At 36.0% G+C, this 25,640-nt stretch overlaps 1 protein-coding gene across 1 annotated transcript in view; it reads left to right on the top strand.

The window, feature by feature from the left end:
• Window positions 1-25,640, top strand: part of LOC150108545 (uncharacterized) — a 241,446-nt gene that overhangs the window by 171,152 nt on the left and 44,654 nt on the right. The window contains exon 7 of the mRNA XM_090390486.1: window positions 2,675-2,784. Coding sequence (XP_090246612.1) covers window positions 2,675-2,784 — 110 coding nt within the window. The remainder of the gene's footprint in view (window positions 1-2,674; window positions 2,785-25,640) is intronic.

Below are 25,640 nucleotides of genomic sequence, written 5' to 3'. Positions count from 1 at the left end.
ATCACCATACCCATAAACGGTGCCATTTGGAACTGTAAGAGCTCACGTTTTATTATCAGTCTGTGTTTGCCTTCCTACTAGCATGCCTGCATACACCTGCTCAATATTATAATTATTATTATTTATTTGGGAACTCCATGGGATCAAAGACTCACTGCAAGAGACCTGCTCTGTCTATTTACACAATACCTATCATACATCTCTTTAAACGTATTTACTGTTGGGGTGCTCACAACCACTTCTGGCAATCCATTCCACTCATTCACCACTCTCTGAGTAAAGAACCTAGTCTGCACACCCTTACTAACCACATTCTTACAACTTCCAAGTGTGACTCCTTGTTTTACCTCTACTTCCCATGTATTGAAAAATTTCTTCTGTATCCATCTTATAGAAGCCCTTTAGTAACTTATAAGTTTCTATCATACCCCCCCCCCCCCCTCCTCCACCTGTTAGCTAAACTCAGCAACCTACACACCCTCAATCTATCTTCATAGGGAACATTCCACAGACCTGTCACGAGCTAGGTCACTCATGTGTAAATCTTCTCCACTACCTCCCAATCTCCGTGAAACTCAGGTGACCAAATCTGTGCACAGTAGTCAACATGTGGCTGAATCATAGCCTTATAAATAAGGATAATAATCTCCATATATTTCTTTTTGCTCACAAAGATGCCTTGGTGACCAAGGTGAAATATTGGCTAGTAATCATTATTATTAAATTCCTGATATGTACACTTGGAAGGGAGTGTAAAGGATAATTATGATAGTATACATGGAAAAGTTACACCATTACTAACTTCCGATCAACAATTTTCCTCCAAATTAATCTGTTAAGACGCCAACATTATCAGATCACTTCTGAATAAATCCAGCATTAGTCTGCAAGCTTCCCTGACTAAATTGAATAACTGCTGTAATAAATTTGGTATGAAGATCAGCAATAAGAAGACAAAGACAATGAAAATAGGCAGAAACATTGAAAACATCAATTGTATCCTGAATGGTGAACCTATAGAACAAGTAAACATTTCAACTATTTAGACACAATTTTTAGTGAAGATGACAAATTAAATATGAAATAGACAAGAGAATTAGTAAAGCTGCTATGGTAGGAAATCAGCTGAATAAATTTATATGGAATAAGAAAGAAAATTTAATTTTTTTACAAAAAATTAGTGGCAGTATTATATTGTGTGGTATGCTATCAGATGCTTTTAGCCAAATAAAGATGAATCACTGTATAAACATCTATTCTATCCAGTACACTAGTCACTTTGTTATAAGATGTAACCAGTTATTAAAGCAAGACCTCTCCCTTAACCAACCCATTGTTCTCTTAAACAATTTCCATTCTCATGAATCCAGGTTTGTACTCTGTCTTTAACACCTTCATCACACCTGATATACACATTAGTACTATTTTTCCTTCTTTCCAGTCTTTAGGGACTGTTCCCACACCCCTTTTGAACAACCAAGTCGAGGGTATTGCCAGCTCTTTTGCACATTCCTGTTAATATATGTGGTAATATCCCATTCAATCCCACAGCTTTATTAATATCAATGTTACTTAAGATTCTAAATACTTCCTTATTCAACACTACTCCTAATCCATCTACTTGAAGGACACTAGCAAAAATACTCATTGAACATTACCACTACATCTTCATCTGATGTGTCCCATGTTTCATCTCCAGCAACCAAAGTCAGTCTTTGTTATTCACTCTTTCTTCAATTATCACATTTGTACCATATTTGCTATTCTGACTTTTGCTATACTTTTATCAGTTATGTCATTCACACTATCATCAATTGCTTTCACTCGATCACTCACCTGTGTTTTCATAACTTTCTTACTACTGACTCTCTGCCCTTTCACATTTTCTCTATTTGCTATTGGTGAACATTCACTGTTCTTGCTACATTCTTGCTATTCTCACCATTACTGCCCATCAACTCTGCATTCAAGTTGCACTTCACACTCACTCTCCTTTCATCTGCCTTAAAAATCCATAACTTATTCACATAATCCAACAAGTACATAAAGCATACCTCACATTTCACAAAATAAATTCAAAATTTAAATTACGAGACAAAGCAGCCAACGACTTTCTTTCACTGCTTGTTAGTATGCCACTCTACACTTTAAGACTTTGTAAGAAAATAAACAAGCATATACACTCTATAAACATATAACTTCTTCAGCGACTCTTGCATATAAACACAAATCCACAATTAACCAAAAATACACCCGAACCCACTGCATTCTTGCTCAAGTTTTCATATGAAGAATCCTCTTGCAGCAAATGTCTTAGTTATGTCTTAAATTTTGGTTGTCCATGATGACATATGTGCATTGTAAGCAAAAAGTCATTTGTACTTAGTTCTTAAGTCATGTAGGCTGTAGCAAAGTCTGTGATTATAGCTAACAGCTGTCATTGTTATTCTATAATCACAAAAATGCTTTCTTGTTGCCATACATTTGCAGAACATTGTGTTCAGCTATTACAGTTGATTCACAACTGTTTATTTACTTATTTAACTATGCTTTCAAGAATATCAAATTTTAGAATTCTTTGTTTTCATTAATTGGCTGTTTGTGTGATAATAATCAGTAAACATTTCATTCTTTATATAGTGATGAACAAATATAAACACTTTAATTTCTTTAGTAACATAAAACCTGGTGAACAAGTGGAACCTTCTGACACTAGTGATGGAAAACACCATCCAGTGTACACAAAAAGCTTACAGGGTCTGCTAAGGTCAAAAATGGAAGCAGGTCAGTTAATATTTTGAATCATTCATCTTCTTCTCTTGTAAACTTATTCTTTAAAACAATGTCCGTTTTCGTTATTAGTAACTATCTGAATCCATATAACTTATAAGTGAATTACAGTGCAACTGTATTGAAATAAATAAGTAAACAGTATCCACACAATTCTTTGCAGACAATCCATTGTGAGAAAATTGAAATAATATTGTAATGATACACATATATAAAAAAAAATTAATGCAAAACAAGAAATATTTTAGAAAATATAGTTTTTTTTTTGTATTATTTATTTAATTAGGTTTATATATGTATATATATACTCCGGTCTTTTTTTATACGGTAGATATGTTTTACAGAAAACTGCATATAAAAAATCGCACAAAAAAGGCCTAACTTATGTTGAAAAATCGGAGATACGTTCCATAATTTTCTAAAACTGCATAAAACCGAAGCAATGAATTAAAATAAACCTAAAATCGCATAAAAATAGTTTATGAAAATTCAAGGAAATAAGAATGCCTAAGTTTGTTTTAAAGCTTTATTCATTTAATTTTATTGCAAAGTAACATTTTTTTTAACATTGTCATCAGAATTATCATCGCTGTTAGACAATATTCGGCAACGTTTGCGAACTGGTGCAAAATCACTTGCATCACCAGAAGAGATAGTCAGCGCATCAGATCTGTATGGTAAAGGCAATGGTTTTTCACCCTCGTTCTGTGCTGATTTTTTTCTTCTGACAATGTAATCAGTGATTAAACTTTGCAATGATGATTTCAGTAATTATTTATACAGCTCGCGATATCCAGACATAAAGTTCTTCAGCTCGCGTTAGAATTTAAAGGCTCGTTCAGAATTTGTGTCATTAACAATAAAATGATTTTCCAATTTATTGCACAGTTCAAGACCTTCTCGAATTATATTTGCAGTGAGGGGGACAGGTTTTTCTTCCGTTTCACTATGGTTTTCTGGATCTTCGACAATATCTAAAGTTAATCGATATCCAATAATATCGTCACTTAAGGCATTATCCACAAGCAATTCATCTACATCATTCTGGCTAAATGTATCAAAACCTTCTCCACCAATTTCATGTGCCAATGTAATGATTTCAGCTGATAATGTAAGATGTTTGCATGGTTGCACTGTTTGCAATACATCCAGGCCAAGCTGCTTTCCAGCAAGCATTTAAAGTTTGCAGTCTTATTTCAGCAATAGCAGATGCAACATGATTTAAGCAATCCAAAATAGAAAATTTTTTCCAAACTTCAGTTACTGTTAATGATTCATTTTTTGTTTATCCAATATAAATTGAAAAGTGTGCTTAACATAATTTTTTTTTAAAGTAGCAATTATGCTTTGATCTAATGGCTGAATAATGCTTGTTGTATTAGGTGGAGAAAACACTACCTGCACATTTGGATGATCTAAATGCAGATGACTTGGTGCATTGTCAACAATTAATAAAACTTTAAAATTGAGAGCGTTTTGCTTCTTGTATGTTTCCACTTCTATAGTACAAAGCAATTATTGCATTCAGTAAATACAGCAGTTGTTACCCAGGCCTTTGTATTAGCCATCCAATGTACCGGCAGCTGTTTTAGATCTTTGCCTTTTAGAGCACGTGGTCTTAGAAATCGATTTACTAGGAGGGGTTTCAACATTTGATCTCCTGTTGCATTGCTAAAGTAACAACGTTACTCGATCTTTGCTTGCTTTAAACCCACTTGTTTTTTTCTCAGACTGTGATGTAAGTTTGACTAGGCATTTTCTTCCAAGACCTCCACACATAGCCTTTAAAGGAATGCGGAGAACCGACCAGGGCTTCTGACCTAATGTCCGATCCTCACCTTCTCGTGGTGCACCCTGTTGGGTATATACTTGGATACTGAACGAACGAGGATGGTCTGACAATTTGGGATTTAGCCGACCAAATTGTATTCTTATTCGTTAAACCAAAATAAAAAAATGATGGTACAACATGGGTTAAACCAAAATAAAAAATGATGGTACAACATGACAAAATTTCATGCCGGCTGGGGCGTCGCCCGGTTAAACAAGGCCCCCGTTGTTTTCGCCAGGGAACCAGGGCGAACAGCGAAAAGTCAGCTACTGGAACAAATCTGAAAACAAACCCCAACTCAACATCACCAGAGTTAAAGATCGGTACTATCAACGTAAGAAGCCTGAATGGCAAAGAAATGGAGCTAGCTGAGGAATTAGATAAGTACCAGATCGACATAATAGGGGTGACTGAAACAAAAAAGACTAAAACTGGTGAGATCTTTCTGAGCAATAAATACAAAATGTTATATTCAGGCAATAACAATCAAGGAAAAGAAGGAGTAGCCATAGTATTCAACACAAAATACGAGGCTAATCTTCTTGAATGGCAGTCAGTCTCAAGTAGAGTAATGTGGGCAAATATGAGAATGGGGAACTGGACAATGAGACTTATTTGTGCCTATGGTCCCACAGAAGGTTCTACTAAGGTAGAAGTGGAGGAATTTTTTGAGGCTTTAGAAAAAGCAACTGACACAATGAAAAAGGAAAAGTTGGTCCTTGTTGGGGATCTAAATAGTAGAGTAGGAAATGATTGTGAGACATACAAAAATATTTTGGGAAAATTTGGAGAAAAGAGCAAAGCTAATAATAATGGCAAATATCTGTTGGATTTCTGCTCAGGACATGGACTGGTTATTACTAACACCATGTTCCAACATAAAAATGTGCACAAATTCACATGGAGAGAAGAGGCTAGGAATAAGAAAAGTCTCATTGACTATGTTATTGTTGATAGTGATGTTTTCTCCCTGGTGCAGGACACCAGAGTGTACAGAGGATTTGAAATTGGAAGTGATCACTATTTAGTCTTGAGCAGGATAAAATTGAATTTCATATTGAAAAGAATAACATGTAAGAAAGTTTTAAAGCGAATAAAAGTTGAGCAGCTCTCAGATGTAAACTGTAGACTAAAATACAGAAATATTATTGAAAAGAAAATGAAAGAGTTTGAGAACAGGAATCAAACCTTGGAGATTCAGTGGCAAACTCTGAAGGAAACATTGATTGATTCTGCCAGAGAGGCATGTGGTGAGGTTGTGTGCAAAGATAAAAAAATCAGAACTCCCTGGTGGACACAGGAAGTTAAAGAGGCAGTGAAGGAAAAGAAGAAAGCATATCAAAAGTTCCTGGCAAATAAGTCAGCTTTTACTCTTACAGAATACAGAGACAAATGTAAGAAAGCTAAACAGTGTGTAAAACTAGCTAAACAAAAGTCATGGGAGGACTTTGGCAAGAATATAGAAAATAAATATCAAGAAGGTGGCAAAATATTCTGGAGGTTGTTGAAGAAGCTTAGGAATGGAGGAAAGAGTGCTATAAAAGGAATTAGAGATGATAAAGGTGAAATGAAAACAGGAGAAAAAGATATCCTTGAAGTATGGAGTAATTACTTTGAAAAACTGCTAAATGAAACAAGCAGTGATGACAGCACAGTGATAAAAAACATTGACCAGGCATGCAGTCAGGAATACATATCCATACTTGAAGTAAAAAAAGCCATCAAAGGCTTGAAATGTGGAAAGGCAGCAGGAGTAGATGATATTCGACCAGAAATGCTGAAGTATGGTGGTATAAGAGTCTTACAGTTGCTGCACTGCATAGTTCAGAAAGCACAGAGGGACGAATTCCCGATGATTGGAGTAGAGCTCTCATAGTACCCATATATAAAAAGGGAAATAAAACTGAATGTGAGAATTACAGAGGTATTTCCCTACTGAGTGTTCCTGGCAAGATCTATGCAAGTATACTTGAGAAACGGTTGAGAAGAATTGTGGAAGAAAAGCTTGGTGAAGAACAAGCTGGATTCAGGATAAATAGAGGCTGTCAGGATCAGATCTTCACTTTACGACAAATAGTCGAGAAAGCATGGGAATATAACAAAGATCTGTATTTAAGTTTTGTCGATTTGGAAAAGGCATATGACAAGGTGCCAAGAGAGAAGCTATTCAATACGCTGCAGTTATATGGTGTCTATGGGGCATTATATCAAGCAATACTTAGTCTTTATTTGAGTTGTGAGTCAGCAGTTAGAATTGAAGGAAGTACAGGAAGATGGTTTAATGTTAAATCTGGTGTGAGACAAGGATGTACATTATCCCCTCTGTTATTCATTATCTATATGGATCACATTATGAAGGAATGTGGTATTAAACCTGATATCAAAATTGGAGATGTTAATGTCAGCTCTTTGCTTTATGCGGATGATGTTATACTTCTAAATAAATCCGCTACAAGTCTGCAAGATTCTCTGACTAAATTAAATAGCTGTTGTAATAGATATGGTATGAAGGTCAGCAATAAAAAGACAAAGACAATGAAAATAGGCAGAATCATTGAAAATGTCAACTGTGTTGTGAATGGAGAACCTGTGGAACAAGTAAAACATTTCAGCTACTTAGGCACAATTTTTACTGAAGATGGTAAACTAAATATAGAAATAGACAACAGAATCAGCAAAGCTGGTATCGTGGGAAGTCAATTGAATAAATTCATATGGAATAAGAAAGAAATTAGTCGGAACACTAAATTAGCTGTATACAAGACGGTGTTCAAACCAATTTTAACTTATGGATCTGAGAGCTGGGTCAGAAGTAAAACACTTGACCAAAGACTAGAGACCGCAGATATGAGAGTCCTGAGAAAGATTATAGGCGTGAAAAGATGGCATCAATGGCAATATCATATTAAAAATGACGATATTAGGAAAGAACTTGACATTGTCAGCATCCAGGAATGCATTAGCAGAGCTAATCTCAGATGGTATTTTCACTTAAATAGAATGGGAGAGGAAAGATTAGCAAAACAAGTGTTCTCTGCCAGGTTGGCAGGAAAACGACCCAGAGGAAGACCAAGATATAGGTGGATTGATACGGTACAAAGTGCCTTAGATGATAGAAATATAAGATCTGATAATGTTGGAGTCTTGACAAGTAATAGACTGATTTGGAGGAAAATTGTAGATAGGAAGTTAGTAATGATGTAATTTTTTCATGTAGTACTGTCATATCCTGAACACCCCTTGAGGGTACATGGCAGGAATTTGATGATGATGATGGTACAACATGACAAAATTTCATGCCGGCTGGGACATCGCCCGGTTTAACATGGCCACTGTTGTTTTTGCCAGGGAACCAGGGCGAACAGCGAAAAGTCAGCTACTGGAACAAATCTGAAAACACACCCCAACTCAACATCACCAGAGTTAAAGATCGGTATTATCGACATAAGAATCCTCAATGACAAAGAAATGCAGCTAGCTGAGGAATTAGATAAGTACCAGATCGACATAATAGGGGTGACTGAAACAAAAAAGACCAAAACTGGTGAGATCTTTCTGAGCAATAAATACAAAATGTTATATTCAGGCAATGACAATCAAGGAAAAGAAGGAGTAGCCATAATATTCAACACAAAATACGAGGCTAATCTTCTTGAATTGCAGTCAGTCTCAAGTAGAGAAATGTGGGCAAATATGAGAATAGGGAACTGGACAATGAGACTTATTTGTGCCTATGGTCCCACAGAAGGTTCTACTAAGGTAGAAGTGGAGGAATTTTTTGATGCTTTAGAAAAAGCAACTGACACAATGAAAAGGAAAAGTTGGTCCTTGTTGGGAATCTAAATAGCAGAGTAGGAAATGATTGTGAGACATACAAAAATATTTTGGGAAAATTTGGAGAAAAGAGCAAAACTAATAATAATGGCAAATATCTGTTGGATTTCTGCTCAGGACATGGACTGGTTATTATTAACACCATGTTCCAACATAAAAATATGCACAAGTTCACATGGAGATAAGAAAAGTCTCATTGACTATGTTATTGTTGATAGTGATGTTTTCTCCCTTGTGCAAGACACCAGAGTGTACAGAGGATTTGAAATTGGAAGTGATCACTATTTAGTCTTAAGCAGGATAAAATTGAATTTCATATTGAAAAGAATAACATAAGAAAATTTTAAAGCGAATAAAAGTTGAGCAGCTCTCACATGTGAACTGTAGACTAAAATACACAAAGATTATTGAAGAAAAATTGAAAGAGTTTGAGAACAGGAATCAAACCTTGGAGAATCAGTGGTAAGCCTTGAAGAAAGCCCTGATTGATTCAGCTAGAGAGGCATGTGGTGAAGTTGTCTGCAAGGATAGAAAAATTAGAACTCCATGGTGGACACAAGAAGTTAAAGAGGCAGTGAAGGAAAAGAAGAAAGCATATCAAAAGTTCCTGGCAAATAAATCAGCTTGTGCTCTTAGAGAATACAGAGACAAATCCAAGAATGCTAAACACTGTGTAAAACTAGCTAAACAAAAGTCATGAGAGGACTTTGGCAATAAATAGAAAATAAATCAAGAAGGTGTCAAAATATTCTGGAGGTTGATGAAGAAGCTTAGGAATGGAGGAAAGAGTGCTGTAAAAGGAGTTAGAGATAATAAAGGTGACATGAAAACAGGAGAAAAAGATATCGTTGAAGTATGTAGTAATTACTTTGAAAAACTGGTAAATGAAACAAGCAGTGATGACAGCACAGTGGTAAAAAACACTGACCAGGCATGCAGTCAGGAATATCCATACTTCAAGTAGAAAAGCCATCAACGGCTTAAAATGTGGAAAGGCAGCAGGAGTAGATGATATTCGACCAGAAATGCTGAACTGTGGTGGTATAAAAGTCTTACAGTGGCTGCACTGCATAGTTCAGAAAGCCTGGACAGAGGTACGAATTCCTGATGATCAGAGTAGAGCTCTCATAGTACCCATATATAAAAAGCGAAATAAAACTCAATGTGAGAATTACAGAGGTATTTATCTAATGAGTGTTCCTGGCAAGATCTATGCAAGTATACTTGAGAAATGGTTGAGAAGAATTGTGGAAGAAAAGCTTGGTGAAGAACAAGCTGAATTCAGGCCAAATAGTGGCTCTCAGGATCAGATGTTCACTTTATGACAAATAGTCGATAAAGCATGGGAATATAACAAAGATCTGTATTAAAGTTTTGTCGATTTGGAAAAGGCATATGACAAGGTGCCAAGAGAGAAGTTATTCAATACGCTACAGTTATATGGTGTCAGTGGGACAATATATGAAGCAATACTTAGTCTTTATTTGAGTTGTAAGTCAGCAGTTAGAATTGAAGGAAGTACAGGAAGATGGTGTAATGTTAAATCTGGTGTGAGACAAGGATGTACATAATCCCTTCTGTTATTCATTATCTATACGGATCACATTATGATGGAAAGTTGTATTAAACATGATATCAAAATTGGAGATGTTAATGTCAGCTGTTTGCTTTATGCGGATGATGTTATACTTCTAAATAAATCCGCTACAAGTCTGCAAGATTCTCTGACTAAATTGAATAGCTGTTGTAATAGATATGGTATGAAGGTCAGCAATAAAAAGACAAAGACAATGAAAATAGGCAGAATCGTTGAAAATGTCAACTGTGTTGTGAATGGAGAACCTGTGGAAGAAATAAAACATTTCAGCTACTTAGCCACGATTTTTATGGAGATGGTAAATTCATTATAGAAATAGACAACAGAATCAGCAAAGCTGGTATTGTGGGAAGTCAATTGAATAAATTCATATGGAATAAAAGAGAAATTAGTCGGAACACTAAATTAGCTGCATAAAAGACAGTGTTCAAACCATTTTTAACTTATGGATCTGAGAGTTGGGTCAGAAGTAAAACACTTGACCAAAGACTAGAGACTGCAGATATGAGAGTCCTGAGAAAGATTAGAGGCGTGAACAGATGGCACCAATGGCAATATCATATTAAAAACGAGAATAATAGGAAAGAACTTGACATGGTCAGCATCCAGTAATGCGTTAGGAGAGCTAATCTCAGGTGATATGGTCATTTTAACAGAATGGGCGAGGAAAGATTGGCAAAACAAGTGTTCTCTGCCATGTTGGCAGGAAAACTACCCAGAGGAAGACTAAGATATAGGTGGATCGATATGGTACAAAGTGCCTTAGACGACAGAAATATAAGATCTTATAATATTGGTGTCTTGACAAGTAACAGACTGATCTGGAGGAAAATTGTAGATAGGAAGTTAGTAATGTAAATTTTTTATGTAGTACTATCATATCCTGTACACCCCTTGAGGGTACATGGCAGGAATTTGGTGATGATGATGACGAACCTGTTTCGTCAACGTTAAACACTTGATCAGGGCAACATCCACCATCTTCAATAATTTTTGCTAACTTCTCTTAAAAATTTTTGGCAGGCTGCAACTTTGCTGTAATCTTCATGTTATGAAGTGCATTCTTTTTTAAAAACCCAGTTTACTATCTTTTGCTTGCCGAAAATTCTTTATCAGCCTGGGAAGCAGAAGTAGATGGCTCCAATTGATTCATCTGTTCATAAAACCGAAGAGCTTTTTCTTTAATTAAATAACCACTTATAGAAATTCCCCTTCGAGTTAATTCTTCAATCCAAATTACGAGCGCTTGTTCCGTGCTTTCTAACAAAGCATTTGTTGAGTACAATGATAATTTGGCACTTAGTTTTGTGCCAGAAATGACAGATTTTCTTATTGCAATTTCATTCTTTTTAATTGCTCTTATAGTAGATTCGTCTAAATTAAAATGTTTACCAATCACCTTAGATCTCTCTCCTTTTGCTAAGCAATCTAAAATTGCAATTTTCATTTCCAAAGAAATTGCTTTTCTTCAGTGCTTTTTTTATTCTCCATTGGGCCAAATTTGATTTATTAATAATTAATGATCAATTATTAATTATTAATAAAAATTAGCTAAATTAACAATTAATTATTAATGAATACATTACAAAATAACCAAGGTGTTCGATGAAAATTTCAGGATTTGTGAAGTGTTTCCATTGCAGGAAAAGTTTGGGAAACGCTGGATTACCCTATTATTGGAATGGATTCTCCTTCTGTTGACATTTGCAGAAGTGTCGAAAGGTCTGGCATCTGTGGGCGTTAACCGCATAAAAGAGACCCAAATGTGTGTGTGTGTATAATGTTTTTATTCTGTATAAAGTGAAATTAATATTTTGTGTTTTACCTGATCGGTGATGTCTGTAATTCTTGTTTATTTCATAAAATGTTAATTGTTTTTTAGATACCTCAGGCTCTCTGGAGACATGATATTATTATTATTATTATTTGATTTGATTTTTATTTATTTATTTTTTATTTTTACAAAACTGTGATAAGGTTAGGGAGTAAGGGCACAAAATTTAAGAATATTTAGTTACTTTTGCAACCTTTCACTATTTTTCAGTGCATGTGAGGCATTTGTCCAAATGTAATAGTATTTATTTATTTATTTACTGAACTAATTCAGAAGATGGAGTAGTTTAAATAAAAGGATATCTGTGTATTTTGGAGCTGAATTCACTTTTCCTGAATAGTAACGAGATTTTGAAGGCAATTATTGTTTTACAGGGCTGGTTTTTAAGACTATATGTGCACCTCTGAGTAATTATATTCAAGAAAATGATGGTAAAATTACATAAAGACTATGTGTGCATCTCTAATCTAAGTGAGTATATATATTAAAGAAAATGATAAAATTATAAATCCTTTCATGATGTAAATCAGCTTAAGGCAAAATTCCCATCTGTGGCCGAAATATTAGCTTTCACTTTGTTTCCCACTGCTAATATTTTATGAAATGAAAAATTTTAAAATTGATATTTGATAAAATTTGTCTTCTTACTCCCATACTCCCAAAGTGAAATATATAGTTAATTAATTCTGTATGAAAATTAATTAACTATATGGTTGGAGAATATATACATTAACCACTCAACCAGCTATTTAACCAACAATTCCAATTACAAATATTTTTATTAGAGTTTAAAGACAAATATTATCAAATATAAGTTTTAAAATTATTTAAAAGGATTAACATTTTAAGAAATAAACAGAAATTAGAGAACTCACCAGTCAGTAAAATACAAAATATTAATTTCACTTTATACAGAATAAAATATTATTAAAATAAGCTAAATAAAATCTAATTAAATAAATAATGCAGAAAGAATCTATGTTTTCTAAAATATTTCTTGTTTTGCATTTGTTTTTCATATATGTGTATCATTACAATATTATTTCAATTTACTTGAGGAAAATTTTCCCTGCAAAGAATTTTCTCATGATGAATTGTTGGCAAAGAATTTTTCATGAACCTGAATTAACTTCATTTCATTCATAAATAGAACTTATTCTTATTTTTCAAGGCTGTTTCTATAGCTACAACTATTGGTAGTAATTTCTAATTAAGTACAGTCTGTTCTTTTGAAGTTTTTAAATAATATAGTTTAGAAGTAGACAACTCTAAAGCATATTTAAATAATATGCTTTAGAGTTGTCTATTAATCTACCAAAAATTATTATTTAATACCTCACTAAAATAAAAAAAATAAATAAGAAATAAATAAGAAGTTGATGGTTTGGTGGGTGTTTTCCCCTTTCTTCTTCCCCAAAAGGAAATTGCCTTTCAACTTCAAATTACTTGTCAAAAGCTGATGATCGACATTCCTTATTGAATGTGATCAGAATATATATGTACAGGATAATTCTAAATTATTATCAGGATTTCTATGGCCTATCATTTTCAAACTGGAAACAACAAAATAAAATTTATAACAGAACATGAAAGTGTAACTCCAAACATCCACCTTCAGATAATGCTATTCAATGTTGGTTAAAGCAATTTCAAGAGACTGATAGTGTTCAGCATCAAAAAGGAGTTGGAAGACAGCACTTTCCAGGAAGCATTTTATCGAAGTCCAGAAAAATCAACTAGACAAGCTTCTTTGCAGTTGGGTATACCACAGATGACTGTTTGGAGGGTTCATAACTGATTTCAACTCCATGCCTACTAACTGCAGGTTTTGCACAAGACATTCTGTCAAAAGTCGAAGCTGATGAAATTACCTTGGAGATGAATATGTAATAATGAAGCAATGTTTTACATATCACAACTGCAGAATATGGGATTAGAAAACCTTCATGCCATTCGAGTATTCGAAAGTGATAATCCAGAGGCGAATGTCTGATGTGTTTTGTCATGTTCAGAAGTTTTGGTACTCTTATTCTTTGTAGAAAAAACAGTGACAGCAGTGAACTATCTGGTCACGCCTTGCCCAAATAGTCTCATTATAGTGGCGATCACAAAGCAAGATGCCCAGGCATCGCATTTGGAAGACTCCGAGCTTGTTGATGTCTGATGCAAGCAGAGTCCATGTTTCTGCTTTATATGTGAGGACTGGCATAATCAGTGTCCGAAAGAGGTGAATTTTTGTTTGGAGATGTTGGCTCTCTTCCAGAGGCACCATTTGAGTTAGGTGGAAGCTTCTGTTGCCTGACCAATCCTACTGTGGACTTCAGTGGTAGATGCCACTTTCTTCTCCCGCACAAGTGACCCCAGATATTTGAATTTATGGATCTGCTCGATTTGGACACCATTAAGATAAACATCAACCTGTGATCCGTCTGTGGTCATAACTTTGGTTTTGTCAACATTCATTCTTAGACCATACAGCTGGGCGATGCCAGTAGCCTCTGCATCTGTGTCAGCAAATATGGCACTGTCATTCGCAAACATAAAGTCAGTCAGGAAGTTGTTTGCACCATACTGAACTCCACACCTGCCCTTGAAAACTTCTCTCATAATGGCATCAATCACAGTGTTGAAAAGCAGAGGAGAAACAACATCTCCCTGGCGGACTCCAGTTCGGACAAGAAAATTCTCAGATGGCTCATTTTGAATCTGTACACTCTTGGTAGAGCTATTGTATGATGCTTTGAGGAGTTTGGATGATCTTTATTGGCACATGCTCATTTTCAAATTCTTCCATAAGGCTGGCCAGTGAACACAGTCAAATGCAGACTAGAAGTCAATAAAGACGATCACGATTCGCTTCCCACGTCTGATTCTTTTTTCCATCAGTTAGCAAGTGGCAAATATTTGATCAGTGCGACCTGAAATCTGCTTGTTCCTCAGGGCTGGTCTGTTCACAGTACTTCTACAGCCTTGCTTGTATGAACTTCATGAATACCTTGGTGATGATCGAAAGAATCCAGATGCTGCAGTAGTTCTTACATTCCTGGCTATCACCTTTCTTCAGAATCGGTACAATGATAGCTTCTTTCCATACTGCTGGGATGCATTCCGAATGTCCTTCTGCATGTCAGAAGGACATTGAGCTATTGTAGCAGGACATCTCATCAAGCTTTGATTGCTTTGGCAGTGATTTGATCCACTCTGGATGCCTTTCCATTCCTCAGTGATCTTATTGCACTCTTCACTTCATCGGCTGTTGGTTCGCTGTTGAAGGATGGATTCTCTGGCATGTCAATGGATGGCATTTCAGGTGGTGGCCTCTGGGGTGGGTTGTAGTTATAAAGCTGCTGGAAGAATTCTTTCCACTGCTGAAGGTGCTCAACAGAAGAGCTCACAAAAGTGCCATCTGCCTTCTTGATGTTCTCATTTATTGATTTAGTTTTACCACTCAATCTCCTGAGGGTCTGATATAGAGTCTGGTATTCATGCCTGGATGCTGCTTCCTCCAGATCTGCCATGACACTATTTCAGTAGGCTTCATCTTCCATCTAAACATTTGTTCAATTGCGGTAGTGTTCAAAGTTGACATGCTTGACTCGTTTCCATTTATTCACCAGATCCAAGCTCTCATCCGAAATCCATGGTTGTATCCGATGGCAGGTGGGGGGGGGTGGCGGCACAACTCTAGGATAGATGCTGATAACTGCTTCTCTTCCACATCTACATCATCCAATAGCTTGAGTACTTCATATCTGTTCGATAAGGTAATTTGAAATTCCTGCCTGATTACTGGATCCTTAAGACATACCCTGTTTGGTTTGGCTAGTAGGGGGTACAACTGCAGCTACAGCTTTGCCCACTGTAGCTGCAGTTGTACTTTGGCACGAATGAAATAGTGGTTGGTGTCAGAACCACAGTCAGCCCCTCGTTGCATGGGCATCCTTGAGTGACAATCAAAATCAAGAACTGATGAAGATGTAGTCCAGGATGGATGAATCCTTACCAGCTGGGTTGTGCCATGTAAACGTGTTTGCGAGAGTGTTGAAAGTGGATGTTGCCTGCAACCAGGTTGTTTGATGCAACAAAGAACAACAAGCGCAATCCATTGTCATTGATCTCACCATGACCAAATCTGCCCAGTGTTCCTTCCCATCCAGTCCTGTCTGCACCAACATAAGCGTTGGAAATCTCCCGCCAGAATGGTCAGCTTGGTCTGCAAGGATCATATCCAGTGTGTGTGCTGGAGCTGGTTGTAGAAGTCATCCTTCACTGTATCCAGGCTTGTCTCAGTTGGGACACAGGATTTTTTAATTGCACCGTCAATGGTGAAAACGGCCATTCAAGATCCACCTCTGACCTAGTAGCTTACATTACCCACCACTGGACATGTACCATGGAAATGTTTGGAGAAGGTTGTTCTGCTGTCCTTAACATTGCATCGAGGCACACAGTAACTACTAATCCTATCCACAGCTTTGCATACAATAGTTACTCTCTGCCCATTCTATTCATCTGATCCATGCAGTATTTGGACTAGTATCTTAAACATTGATCTATATACTATCCTTCAATGGGGACAAGGACAACCTTGTCAACTTCAATGCCACGAAAACATCGTCTTGCCTTTCCTCATGCAAAAAGAAAAAAGATAGAGAACCCAGCTCACTTATCTTTACTCTCAGTAACATACAAATCACCAGAAATGATCAAATCCCTTTGCTTGGACTAATATTTACCTCCAGTGTTTTCTGGCATAAATACATCACATCAGTAACCTCTTCATCATCCAAGAAACTTGGCATTCTCTTTTGTTCAAGAGCATATTTTACATCCAACTTGCTTACGTGTTTGGGGTGGTGCACTTAAAATCCCTGATGTCATCCAGAGACAAGCAGTTTGACTCATAGATGATCCCTATCTTGCAGATTCACTTCAGCTTCTATCTCGCAGGCACAGTGTTTCAGCACTTTGCTCCAGTGAACTGGCAACCATCATTCTTCCACTTTCTGTTGTACCTGTTAATACAAAATCTGCAGCTGCCCAACATCCTTTTACTGTTCAACTGCAAACACGCTCAACTGCTCTTCTATTCTTCCTCTATTAGTTTGTTTACCTCTGTCATTTGGGATAGCCTTCTTCATAAAGTATTCCCAAACTACAACCCACAACTCTTAAAAATAAATAGCAATAAACTTCTATCTCAGTTTCATTTCAGTTCTAAACCAGTACTGTTATATATTTTAAAATTTTAACTAAAAGATGCAATATATATGTGTGTGTCATGTTTTAGTTAACATTTTTAAAAAAGAAATGGGTAATATAATATCATGACAGAAGAAATCTTTCTGGATGTTAGTGTTTCAACATCCAGAACAGAAAGTGTTTGGTACGAGTACAGAAAAATTTGATAACCACTGGTATCAAAAGTGAGGCATACCTGGAAAGTTTTAAGGCAGATCCAAACAAAAGTTTCTGTGTGTAGATTGCAAATTATTGAATCCAAAATTCAAAAAATTGGCACTTGTTTATTGTAAAATAGAATTACTTTATGGTGTGTGCAGGTTAGTTTATCACATTTGCCCATGGACAAAACAATAGCATAAACAACTTTCTTATTTTGTATATTTCCAAAATTATTATTGTTTTGTCAGAAAACACATATCTGAATATTTTTGTTGTTTGCCAGAGTGTATAAGATATCCTGCAGTAATTTTTTTTTAACTGCACATCACCTTTATTACTTTATCAATCAACATATTTTCAGTTAATTGATTTTTTTTTCCTTTTGTGATAAGGGGTTTTGTTCTGTACTTTTTTGATGTGCTTTTATCAAATCTACAAAATTAACATTTTTCAAATGAAATTTGTTCTTTTTTTTTTTTAAATCAGAAACCGATTTAATTTCTGTATTTCACTGCAGTGAAAAAATATTTTAAAAGGAGAGGGATGCATTGAACGTAATTTTTTTTCCTTTTTATTCGATTCCGACCCACAATAGTAATTAATGTATTGTGTATTAAGTACTGCTGGCAGACTAAGAGAGGGTGCTTAAGGATCAAAGTTGTATAACTGAGAGGAGATCTCCACATATCCTTTAAAGAAATGCAGAGAACTGACCAGGGCTTCTGACCTAATGTCCAATCCTCATCTTCTCGTGGTGCACCCTGTTGGGTATCTACTTGGATACTGAACGAACGAGGATGAGCTGGTAATTTGGGATTTAGCCGACCAAATTGTATTCTTATTGGTTCAAACAAAATAAAAAATGATTTTACAGCATGATAAATTTCATGCTGGCTGGGGCGTCGCCTTGTTAAACAAGGGGCCCCTGTTGTTTTTGCCAGGTAACCAGGGCGAACAGCGAAAAGTCAGCTACTGGAACAAATCTGAAAACACACCCTGACTCAACATCACCAGAGTTAAAGATCGGTACTATCAACATAAGAAGCCTCAATGGCAAAGAAATGGAGCTAGCTGAGGAATTAGATAAGTACCAGATCGACATAATAGGGGTGACTGAAACAAAAAAGCCAAAAACTGGTGAGACCTTTCTGAGCAATAAATACAAAATGTTATATTCAGGCAATGAGATTCAAGGAAAAGAAGGAGTAGCCATAGAATTCAACACAAAATACGAGACTAATCTTCTTGAATGGCAGTCAGTCTCAAGTAGAGTAATGTCGGCAAATATGAGAATGGGGAACTGGACAATGAGACTTATTTGTGCCTATGGTCCCACAGAAGGTTCCACTAAGGTAGAAGTGGAGGAATTTTTTGAGGCTTTAGAAAAAGCAACTGACACAATGAAAAAGGAAAAGTTGGTCCTTGTTAGGGATCTAAATAGTAGAGTAGGAAATGATTGTGAGACATACAAAAATATATTGGAAAAATTTTGAGAAACGAGAAAAGCTAATAATAATGGCAAATGTCTGTTGGATTTCTGCTCACAACATGGATTGGTTATTACTAACACCATGTTCCAACATAAAAATGTGCACAAATTCACATGGAGAGAAGAGGCAGGAATAAGAAATGTCTCATTGACTATGTTATTGTTCATAGTGATGTTTTCTCCCTGGTGCAGGACACCAGAGTGTACAGAGAATTTGAAATTGGAAGTGATCACTATTTAGTCTTGAGCAGGATAAAATTGAATTTCACATTGAAAAAAATAACATGTAAGAAAGTTTTAAAGCTAATAAAAGTTGAGCATCTCTTAGATGTGAACTGTAGACTAAATACACAAAGATTATTGAAGAAAAAATGAAAGAGTTTGAGAACAGGAACCAAACCTTGGAGATTCAATGGCAAGCCTTGAAGAAAACCTTGATTGATTCAACTAGAGAGACATGTGGTGAAGTTGTCTGCAAGGATAGAAAAATCAGAACTCCATTGTGGACACAGAAAGTTAAAGAGGCAGTGAAGGAAAAGAAGAAAGCATATCAAAAGTTCCTGGCAAATAAGTGAGGTTGTGCTATTAGAGAATACGGAGACAAATGTAAGAAAGCTAAACAGTGTGTAAAGCTAGCTAAACAAAAGTCAATGGAGGACTTTGGCAAGAACATAGAAAATAAATATCAAGGTGGCAAAATATTCTGAAGGTTGTTGAAGAAGCTTAGAAATGGAGGAAAGAGTTGTAAAAGGAGTTAGAGATGATAAAGGTGACATGAAAATGGGAGAAAAAGATATCCTTGAAGTATGGAGTAATTACTTTGAAAAACTGCTAAATGAGACAAGCAGTGATGATAGCACAGTGGTAAAAAACACTGACCAGGCATGCAGTCAGGAATACATATCCATACTTGAAGTAGAAAAAGCCATCAAAGGCTTGAAATGTGGAAAGGCAGCAGGAGTAGATGATATTCGACCAGAAATGCTGAAGTATGGTGGTATAAGAGTCTTAACAGTGTCTGCACTGCATAGTTCAGAAAGCCTGGACAGAGGGACGAATTCCCGATGATTGGAGTAGAGCTCTCATAGTACCCATATATAAAAAGGGAAATAAAACTGAATGTGAGAATTACAGAGGTATTTCCCTACTGAGTGTTCCTGGCAAGATCTATGCAAGCATACTTGAGAAATGGTTGAGAAGAATTGTGGAAGAAAAGCTTGGTGAAGAACAAGCTGGATTCAGGCCAAATAGAGGCTGTCAGGATCAGATCTTCATTTTATGACAGATAGTCGAAATTGCTTGATATAATGCTCCATTGCTGTCAATGGGGCATTATATCAAGCAATACTTAATCTTTATTTGAGTTGTAAGTCAGCAGATAGAATTGAAGGAAGTACAGAAGATGGTTTAATGTTAAATCTGGTGTGAGACAAGGATGTACATGATCTCCTGTGTTATTCATTATCTATATGGATTACATTATGAAGGAAAGTGGTATTAAACATGATATCAGAATTGGAGATGTTAATGTTAGCTCTTTGCTTTATGCGGATGATGTCATACTTCTAAATAAATCCACTATAAGTTTGCAAGATTCCCTGACTAAATTGAATAGCTGTTGTAATAGATATGGTATGAAGGTCAGCAATAAAAACACAACGACAATGAAAATAGGCAGAATCATTGAAAATGTCAACTGTGTTGTGAATGGAGAACCTCTGGAAGAAGTAAAACATTTCAGCTACTTAGGCACGATTTTTACTGAAGATGGTAAATTAAATATAGAAATAGACAACAGAATCAGCAAAGCTGGTATGGTGGGAAGTCAATTGAATAAATTCGTATGGAATAAGAGAGAAATTAGTCGGAAGACTAAATTAGCTGTATACAAGACGGTGTTCAAACCAGTTTTAACTTATGGATCTAAGAGCTGGTTTAGAATTGTAGATAGAACTCTCATATCTGCGGACAAGAGACCGCAGATATGAGAGTCCTAAGAAAGATTATAGGCATGAACAGATGGCATCAATGGCAATATGATATTAAAAACGAGGATATTAGGAAAGAACTTGACATTGTCAGCATCCAGGAATGCATTAGCAGAGCTAATCTCAGGTGATATGGTCACTTAAACAGAATGGGCAAAGAAAGATTAGCAAAACAAGTGTTCTCTGCCAGGTTGGCAGGAAAACGACCCAGAGGAAGACCAAGATATAGGTGGATTGATACGGTACAAAGTGCCTTAGACGATAGAAATATAAGACCTGATAATGTTAGTCTTGACAAATAACAGACTGATTTGGAGGAAAATTGTAGATAGGAAGTTAGTAATGATGTAATTTTTTTCATGTAGTACAATCATATCCTGTACACTCCTTGAGGGTACATGGCAGAAATTTGATGATGATGGCTGACTAAGAGATATTTAAAAAAATGTTGTTTATTTCTTATTCATATATATTAAATTCAGGACTAAACATGGAACTTTTACCAGCTACTTTGGCTCTTTAGTTAGCAGAGTGATTATATTCATCCTCCACCTACTGACATTTGTTAACATATTATGGCCATAGCAGGGTTTGAAATTACAGCTTGTTGGTTGGAAAACAAGTAAGTATACCACTTAACCAACCAATCGAGCATTGAGAATTAAATCATGGTAGAAGTAATTCTTGTACAGTTTTAATTAGGAGTAGTATAACTGTTCTATCTTCTTTCTTCTTCCAATCCAAAATAAGACTCAGTAAGCCATAAGCAAATTTATTCTAACAAATCTCATTTTCAGAATGCCAGAAAACTAAAGTTCATTCATGATGTGCATTTTTATGGAAAGAGTTATTCTGGAAATAACTCTTGAAAACAAGAAAACTTTTATTTAAAAAAAAAAAAATAAATAAATAAATTCTGGAATAAACATGTTACATCCATAAATTGTGTACATGTTAGAACACATGTTAGAGCAAATATTCTACTTACAAATAAGAAAATAACATGATATTTCAACCTCTGTCAACCTAATGATGACCTATATCAAGGTCATCATCAGGAAAACATATATATATGAATGAAGTACAAGCTACATGATACTACACAAGTAGACTAAATCTAATGGCTTTGTTAACCATTTACACTAGTGCGACCTCTGGTGAGAAAAAAAAAATAAAATAACATAAAAATTTTATATATATAAAAAGTATATTAATATACAGAGGGAGAAAAAAAATCACAGTGGAACTACATCAGATGCACCTATACAGTCCTGTTATCTTTAGGTTTTCTTGTGTTAGGGTTCTGCCATCATGTTCTGGATGCTGTATAGGTTGCAAATATGTCTTCCAGATTCTTGGAATTACTAATCCATCATTCTTGTTGAGATTAGAATGATGAATTAGCATCTCACAGGCTTCCTGGAATTTTCTTTCAAACCAGATTTTTAATGTAGTGCTGGGACTTTGGTACCTTTCCATTTAATTCTGGCATTACAAAATGTGACTATCATTCGTAAGGAAAAGGAATGGACCTGCCACTAAGGAGTTGTCCTTCTAGTGGCAGCTATACCCTTTCCAGCAAGTCCCACTTAATACTGCCATAGAGGTATTTGCCATCTGACTCTCAGTCAGAATTCTAATAACAGTATGCTGCATCTACCTTCCTCATGTAACAGATGTCTTTGAGGATGACTTTAATCACATCATATTGCATTTATCACTCCCTTACTTTTAATGGGAGAGAGTTAAACAAACACAACACTATGGAGTAATGCTCGAACAAACAGAGTTGTTCAGTGTATGCTTGACAACAATATATCTCTTGAACACTGGAAGCAGCACCTTCTTCCATGTAACAGATGAACTTACTTGAAGCCATTCACTTAACTGTCCACTCAACCTCTCTTTTCCCACTCTTTAAGTGGCATCACAATGGAAAACTGAACAAGCTGATTGGCTCACCTTCTCTACTTTAGCAGAATTCAATTCTGTGACAGTTATCTCATCTCCTGTCAGTGATGCAGGTGAACCACGTGACAATGTTTTACACGAGCTGCAACAATTCGATTCCTGAAACCGTTAGTTGGCCTCTCTAAGCCATGGTGAAAGGATGATTGCACAACAGCCAGGGAAGCTCAGAAGAAAGCATGAAGCATCTTCTACAGATAACCTACAACAATAATCCCCTTGCTTTTAAACATGCTTGAACCTGAGCAAGACACATTCATTGTCAGAACTAGAAGGAATTCTGGATCTAGTATATATCTTCTTGAACAAGATCAACCAAGAGCAAAGAAGTATGGGATAATATATTTGGTTTAATCCTTTATCCAAGTGTAAGCAAACAAAGTTTGTGCCTGAAGTATTTTCAGGACTGGGGCAACTCATGGTAAAGGTGGGATAAGTTCTGATCACTTGCCTTAGTATCCCATAATGCAAAGCACATCTCCTTGCAGACATGTATACTGCTATGCATTAAGGGAAGGGTCACTACCCAGACCGGTTTCGACCTTTTTATTGAAGTCTCGTCAGTGGGAGCCAGACCTAGAGGTGGTGATACTAAGGTGGAAGTAATGCAGACGTCATATCACCATATACCAGTTGCCAAAGGGTGTCAACACCTTATTACTAAAATTCTCTGGATTAGAATTAGTTGATGGATTAAGCCAAATATATAATTGGTAGCATATCCAAGTGATGGGGGCAGGGGGGAACTTCCATCAAGTATGGGATAAAATCTAGGCTCTGGTGGTGTATCTGCCTTTTCTGGATAAAATCCAGGAAAGGCTGTTACACCATTTACCAGCTGTCTATCCTTGAACATAATGGATGTATACTTGAAATACAAAGCAGAAAAACAATAAATTCTGTTTTCTTCGAACAGTATACTGAAGAATACAACAGGTTGTTCACAAAAGAAGAAATGAAATTGTTTTACTTAAATGTTGCCCAACTGCTGTTAGACTAGATAACATCCATTATGAGATCATAAAACATTTCTTGCCATCAGCCATGAATTAACCAAATGCTGTATATTTTCAACAGATTTTCTTTGAAAACGGGTTTCAGGATACTGGGCAGAATATTTTTATTGCCTTTCAAAAGCCAGCAAAGGATCCAGAATCCCAGTGAATATTATCCAATTACTATGACCAGCTGCCTATGCAAAATTATTGAAAAAATAGTTAAATCTCTTTTTTATGGTTTCTGGAAAGAAATAACCTTTTTTCCAGAACACAATCTGGCTTCCTCAAATATTCTAGAACTGATTATCTAATTTGTTTGGAGACATGCATTAATGATGCTTCCCTGAAATGCAGACACTTCGTATTGGTTTTGTTTGATTTGGATAAAGCATGCAACACTAATTGGAGTGGAATATTGAAAGACCTACACAGTTTTGGTCTCAGAGGGAATAACCTTTTTATAAATAATTTGTTATTCAACCAGATCTTCTAAGTGGGAACCACTCTCTCTCACACACACACACACACACACACACACACACACACACACACACACACACACACATATACCAAAGAGAAGGGAATCCCACAAGGTTCTGCTTTAAGTCATGCTTTTTGCAATGAAAGTTAACTCATTAAATGAACAACTTCCTCAAATTATAAGTAATACTCTGTATGTGGTGTGGATAACTTCACCACCTTCTGTCATTCATGTAATATGACATAGAAAGACAATGCAGCAAGCCATTGAATATTTTTCAAAATAGATGCTTGCAAATGGATTTAGATTTTCACAGCAGAAGACAGTTTGCCTGCATTTTTGCTGCAGACATGGTCTTCATCCCAACTCAGACTTAGATGACTTTAATCCCTTTTGATTGTACAGGGCACTGATTAAGATCCAGACTTGATTATGGGTCCAAAGGTTATGCTTCTGCCAGAGAGTGCCCTGTGATGGTTTGACCCTTCTTCGTTATTAAGCCATAAGAACAGCCAACTGGAAGATTATTTTGAACTTCACGAATCCCTAATCTATATTTTGAGGCAAATGAACCACCATTGTTGCTATCTATTATACACTACAAAAATAAAATCCATGCTAGACCATTCACATGGCCAACTATTTTTTGTGCTTGGTTGGAGAATCTGTACAATGCCCATCAGACTACCATACCATACCACTCTTTGCTTTGTGAGTAAAAGCTCTCTTCCATGCTTTAGATATTGCAGTAGACAGCATAGCACACACATGCCACTAAATGCACTTCCACTGTGGCATTCATACAGCTTTCTATAGGGCAACTCTTTCAAGCTCATCAAATGCTCCGATTTTGTGTTTGATTACACTGATGGTTCAAAATCAGAAGCTCTAGTAGGATCTTATACTGTCTTCCCAGGCAGCACTATATCTGCTCAGATCCCACTAGAATGTAATAACTTTCTAGTGGGATCTGAGCTGTGCTGAGCTGTACACTATAGAGCTTGCCTTAAACTACATAGGACTGTATCATTACCAAAGGAGCCTAATATATGCAGAAGAAGACTAGAGCTACAGAAACATCTAATGCTCTTGAATCTAACATGTTCTTTCTCAGTTATTGACTCTACACTTGGATATACACTTCTGTTTGATTTCAAGCCACAATGGGATTAAGGGATATGAGGATGTCCCTTCACTGATTATGGGCATTTATACAAATAGCCTAGTCATGAAGATACTTTATGTGAAAACTTTGCTTCTCTCTCTCTCTCTCTCTTTTCACATAGCTTACCCAGTGAGAGAGAGAGTAGCACCATAAACTTTGCTTATAACTTAGGTAAAAGGATTAAACAAGAATATAATTTATCAGTTATAATTTCCATCATTTGTTTGTTTAAATGAAGAAATGGACATCTAGCCATAATAAC

This window comes from Typopeltis vanoorti, chromosome 3 (assembly GCF_054136105.1).
Source record: "Typopeltis vanoorti isolate ZY-2024b chromosome 3, IOZ_Tvanoo_1.0, whole genome shotgun sequence".
NCBI classification, from domain to species: domain Eukaryota; kingdom Metazoa; phylum Arthropoda; class Arachnida; order Uropygi; family Thelyphonidae; genus Typopeltis; species Typopeltis vanoorti.
Note: the sequence above shows the minus strand (reverse complement) of the source record. Positions and strands in the feature narration are given on the sequence as shown.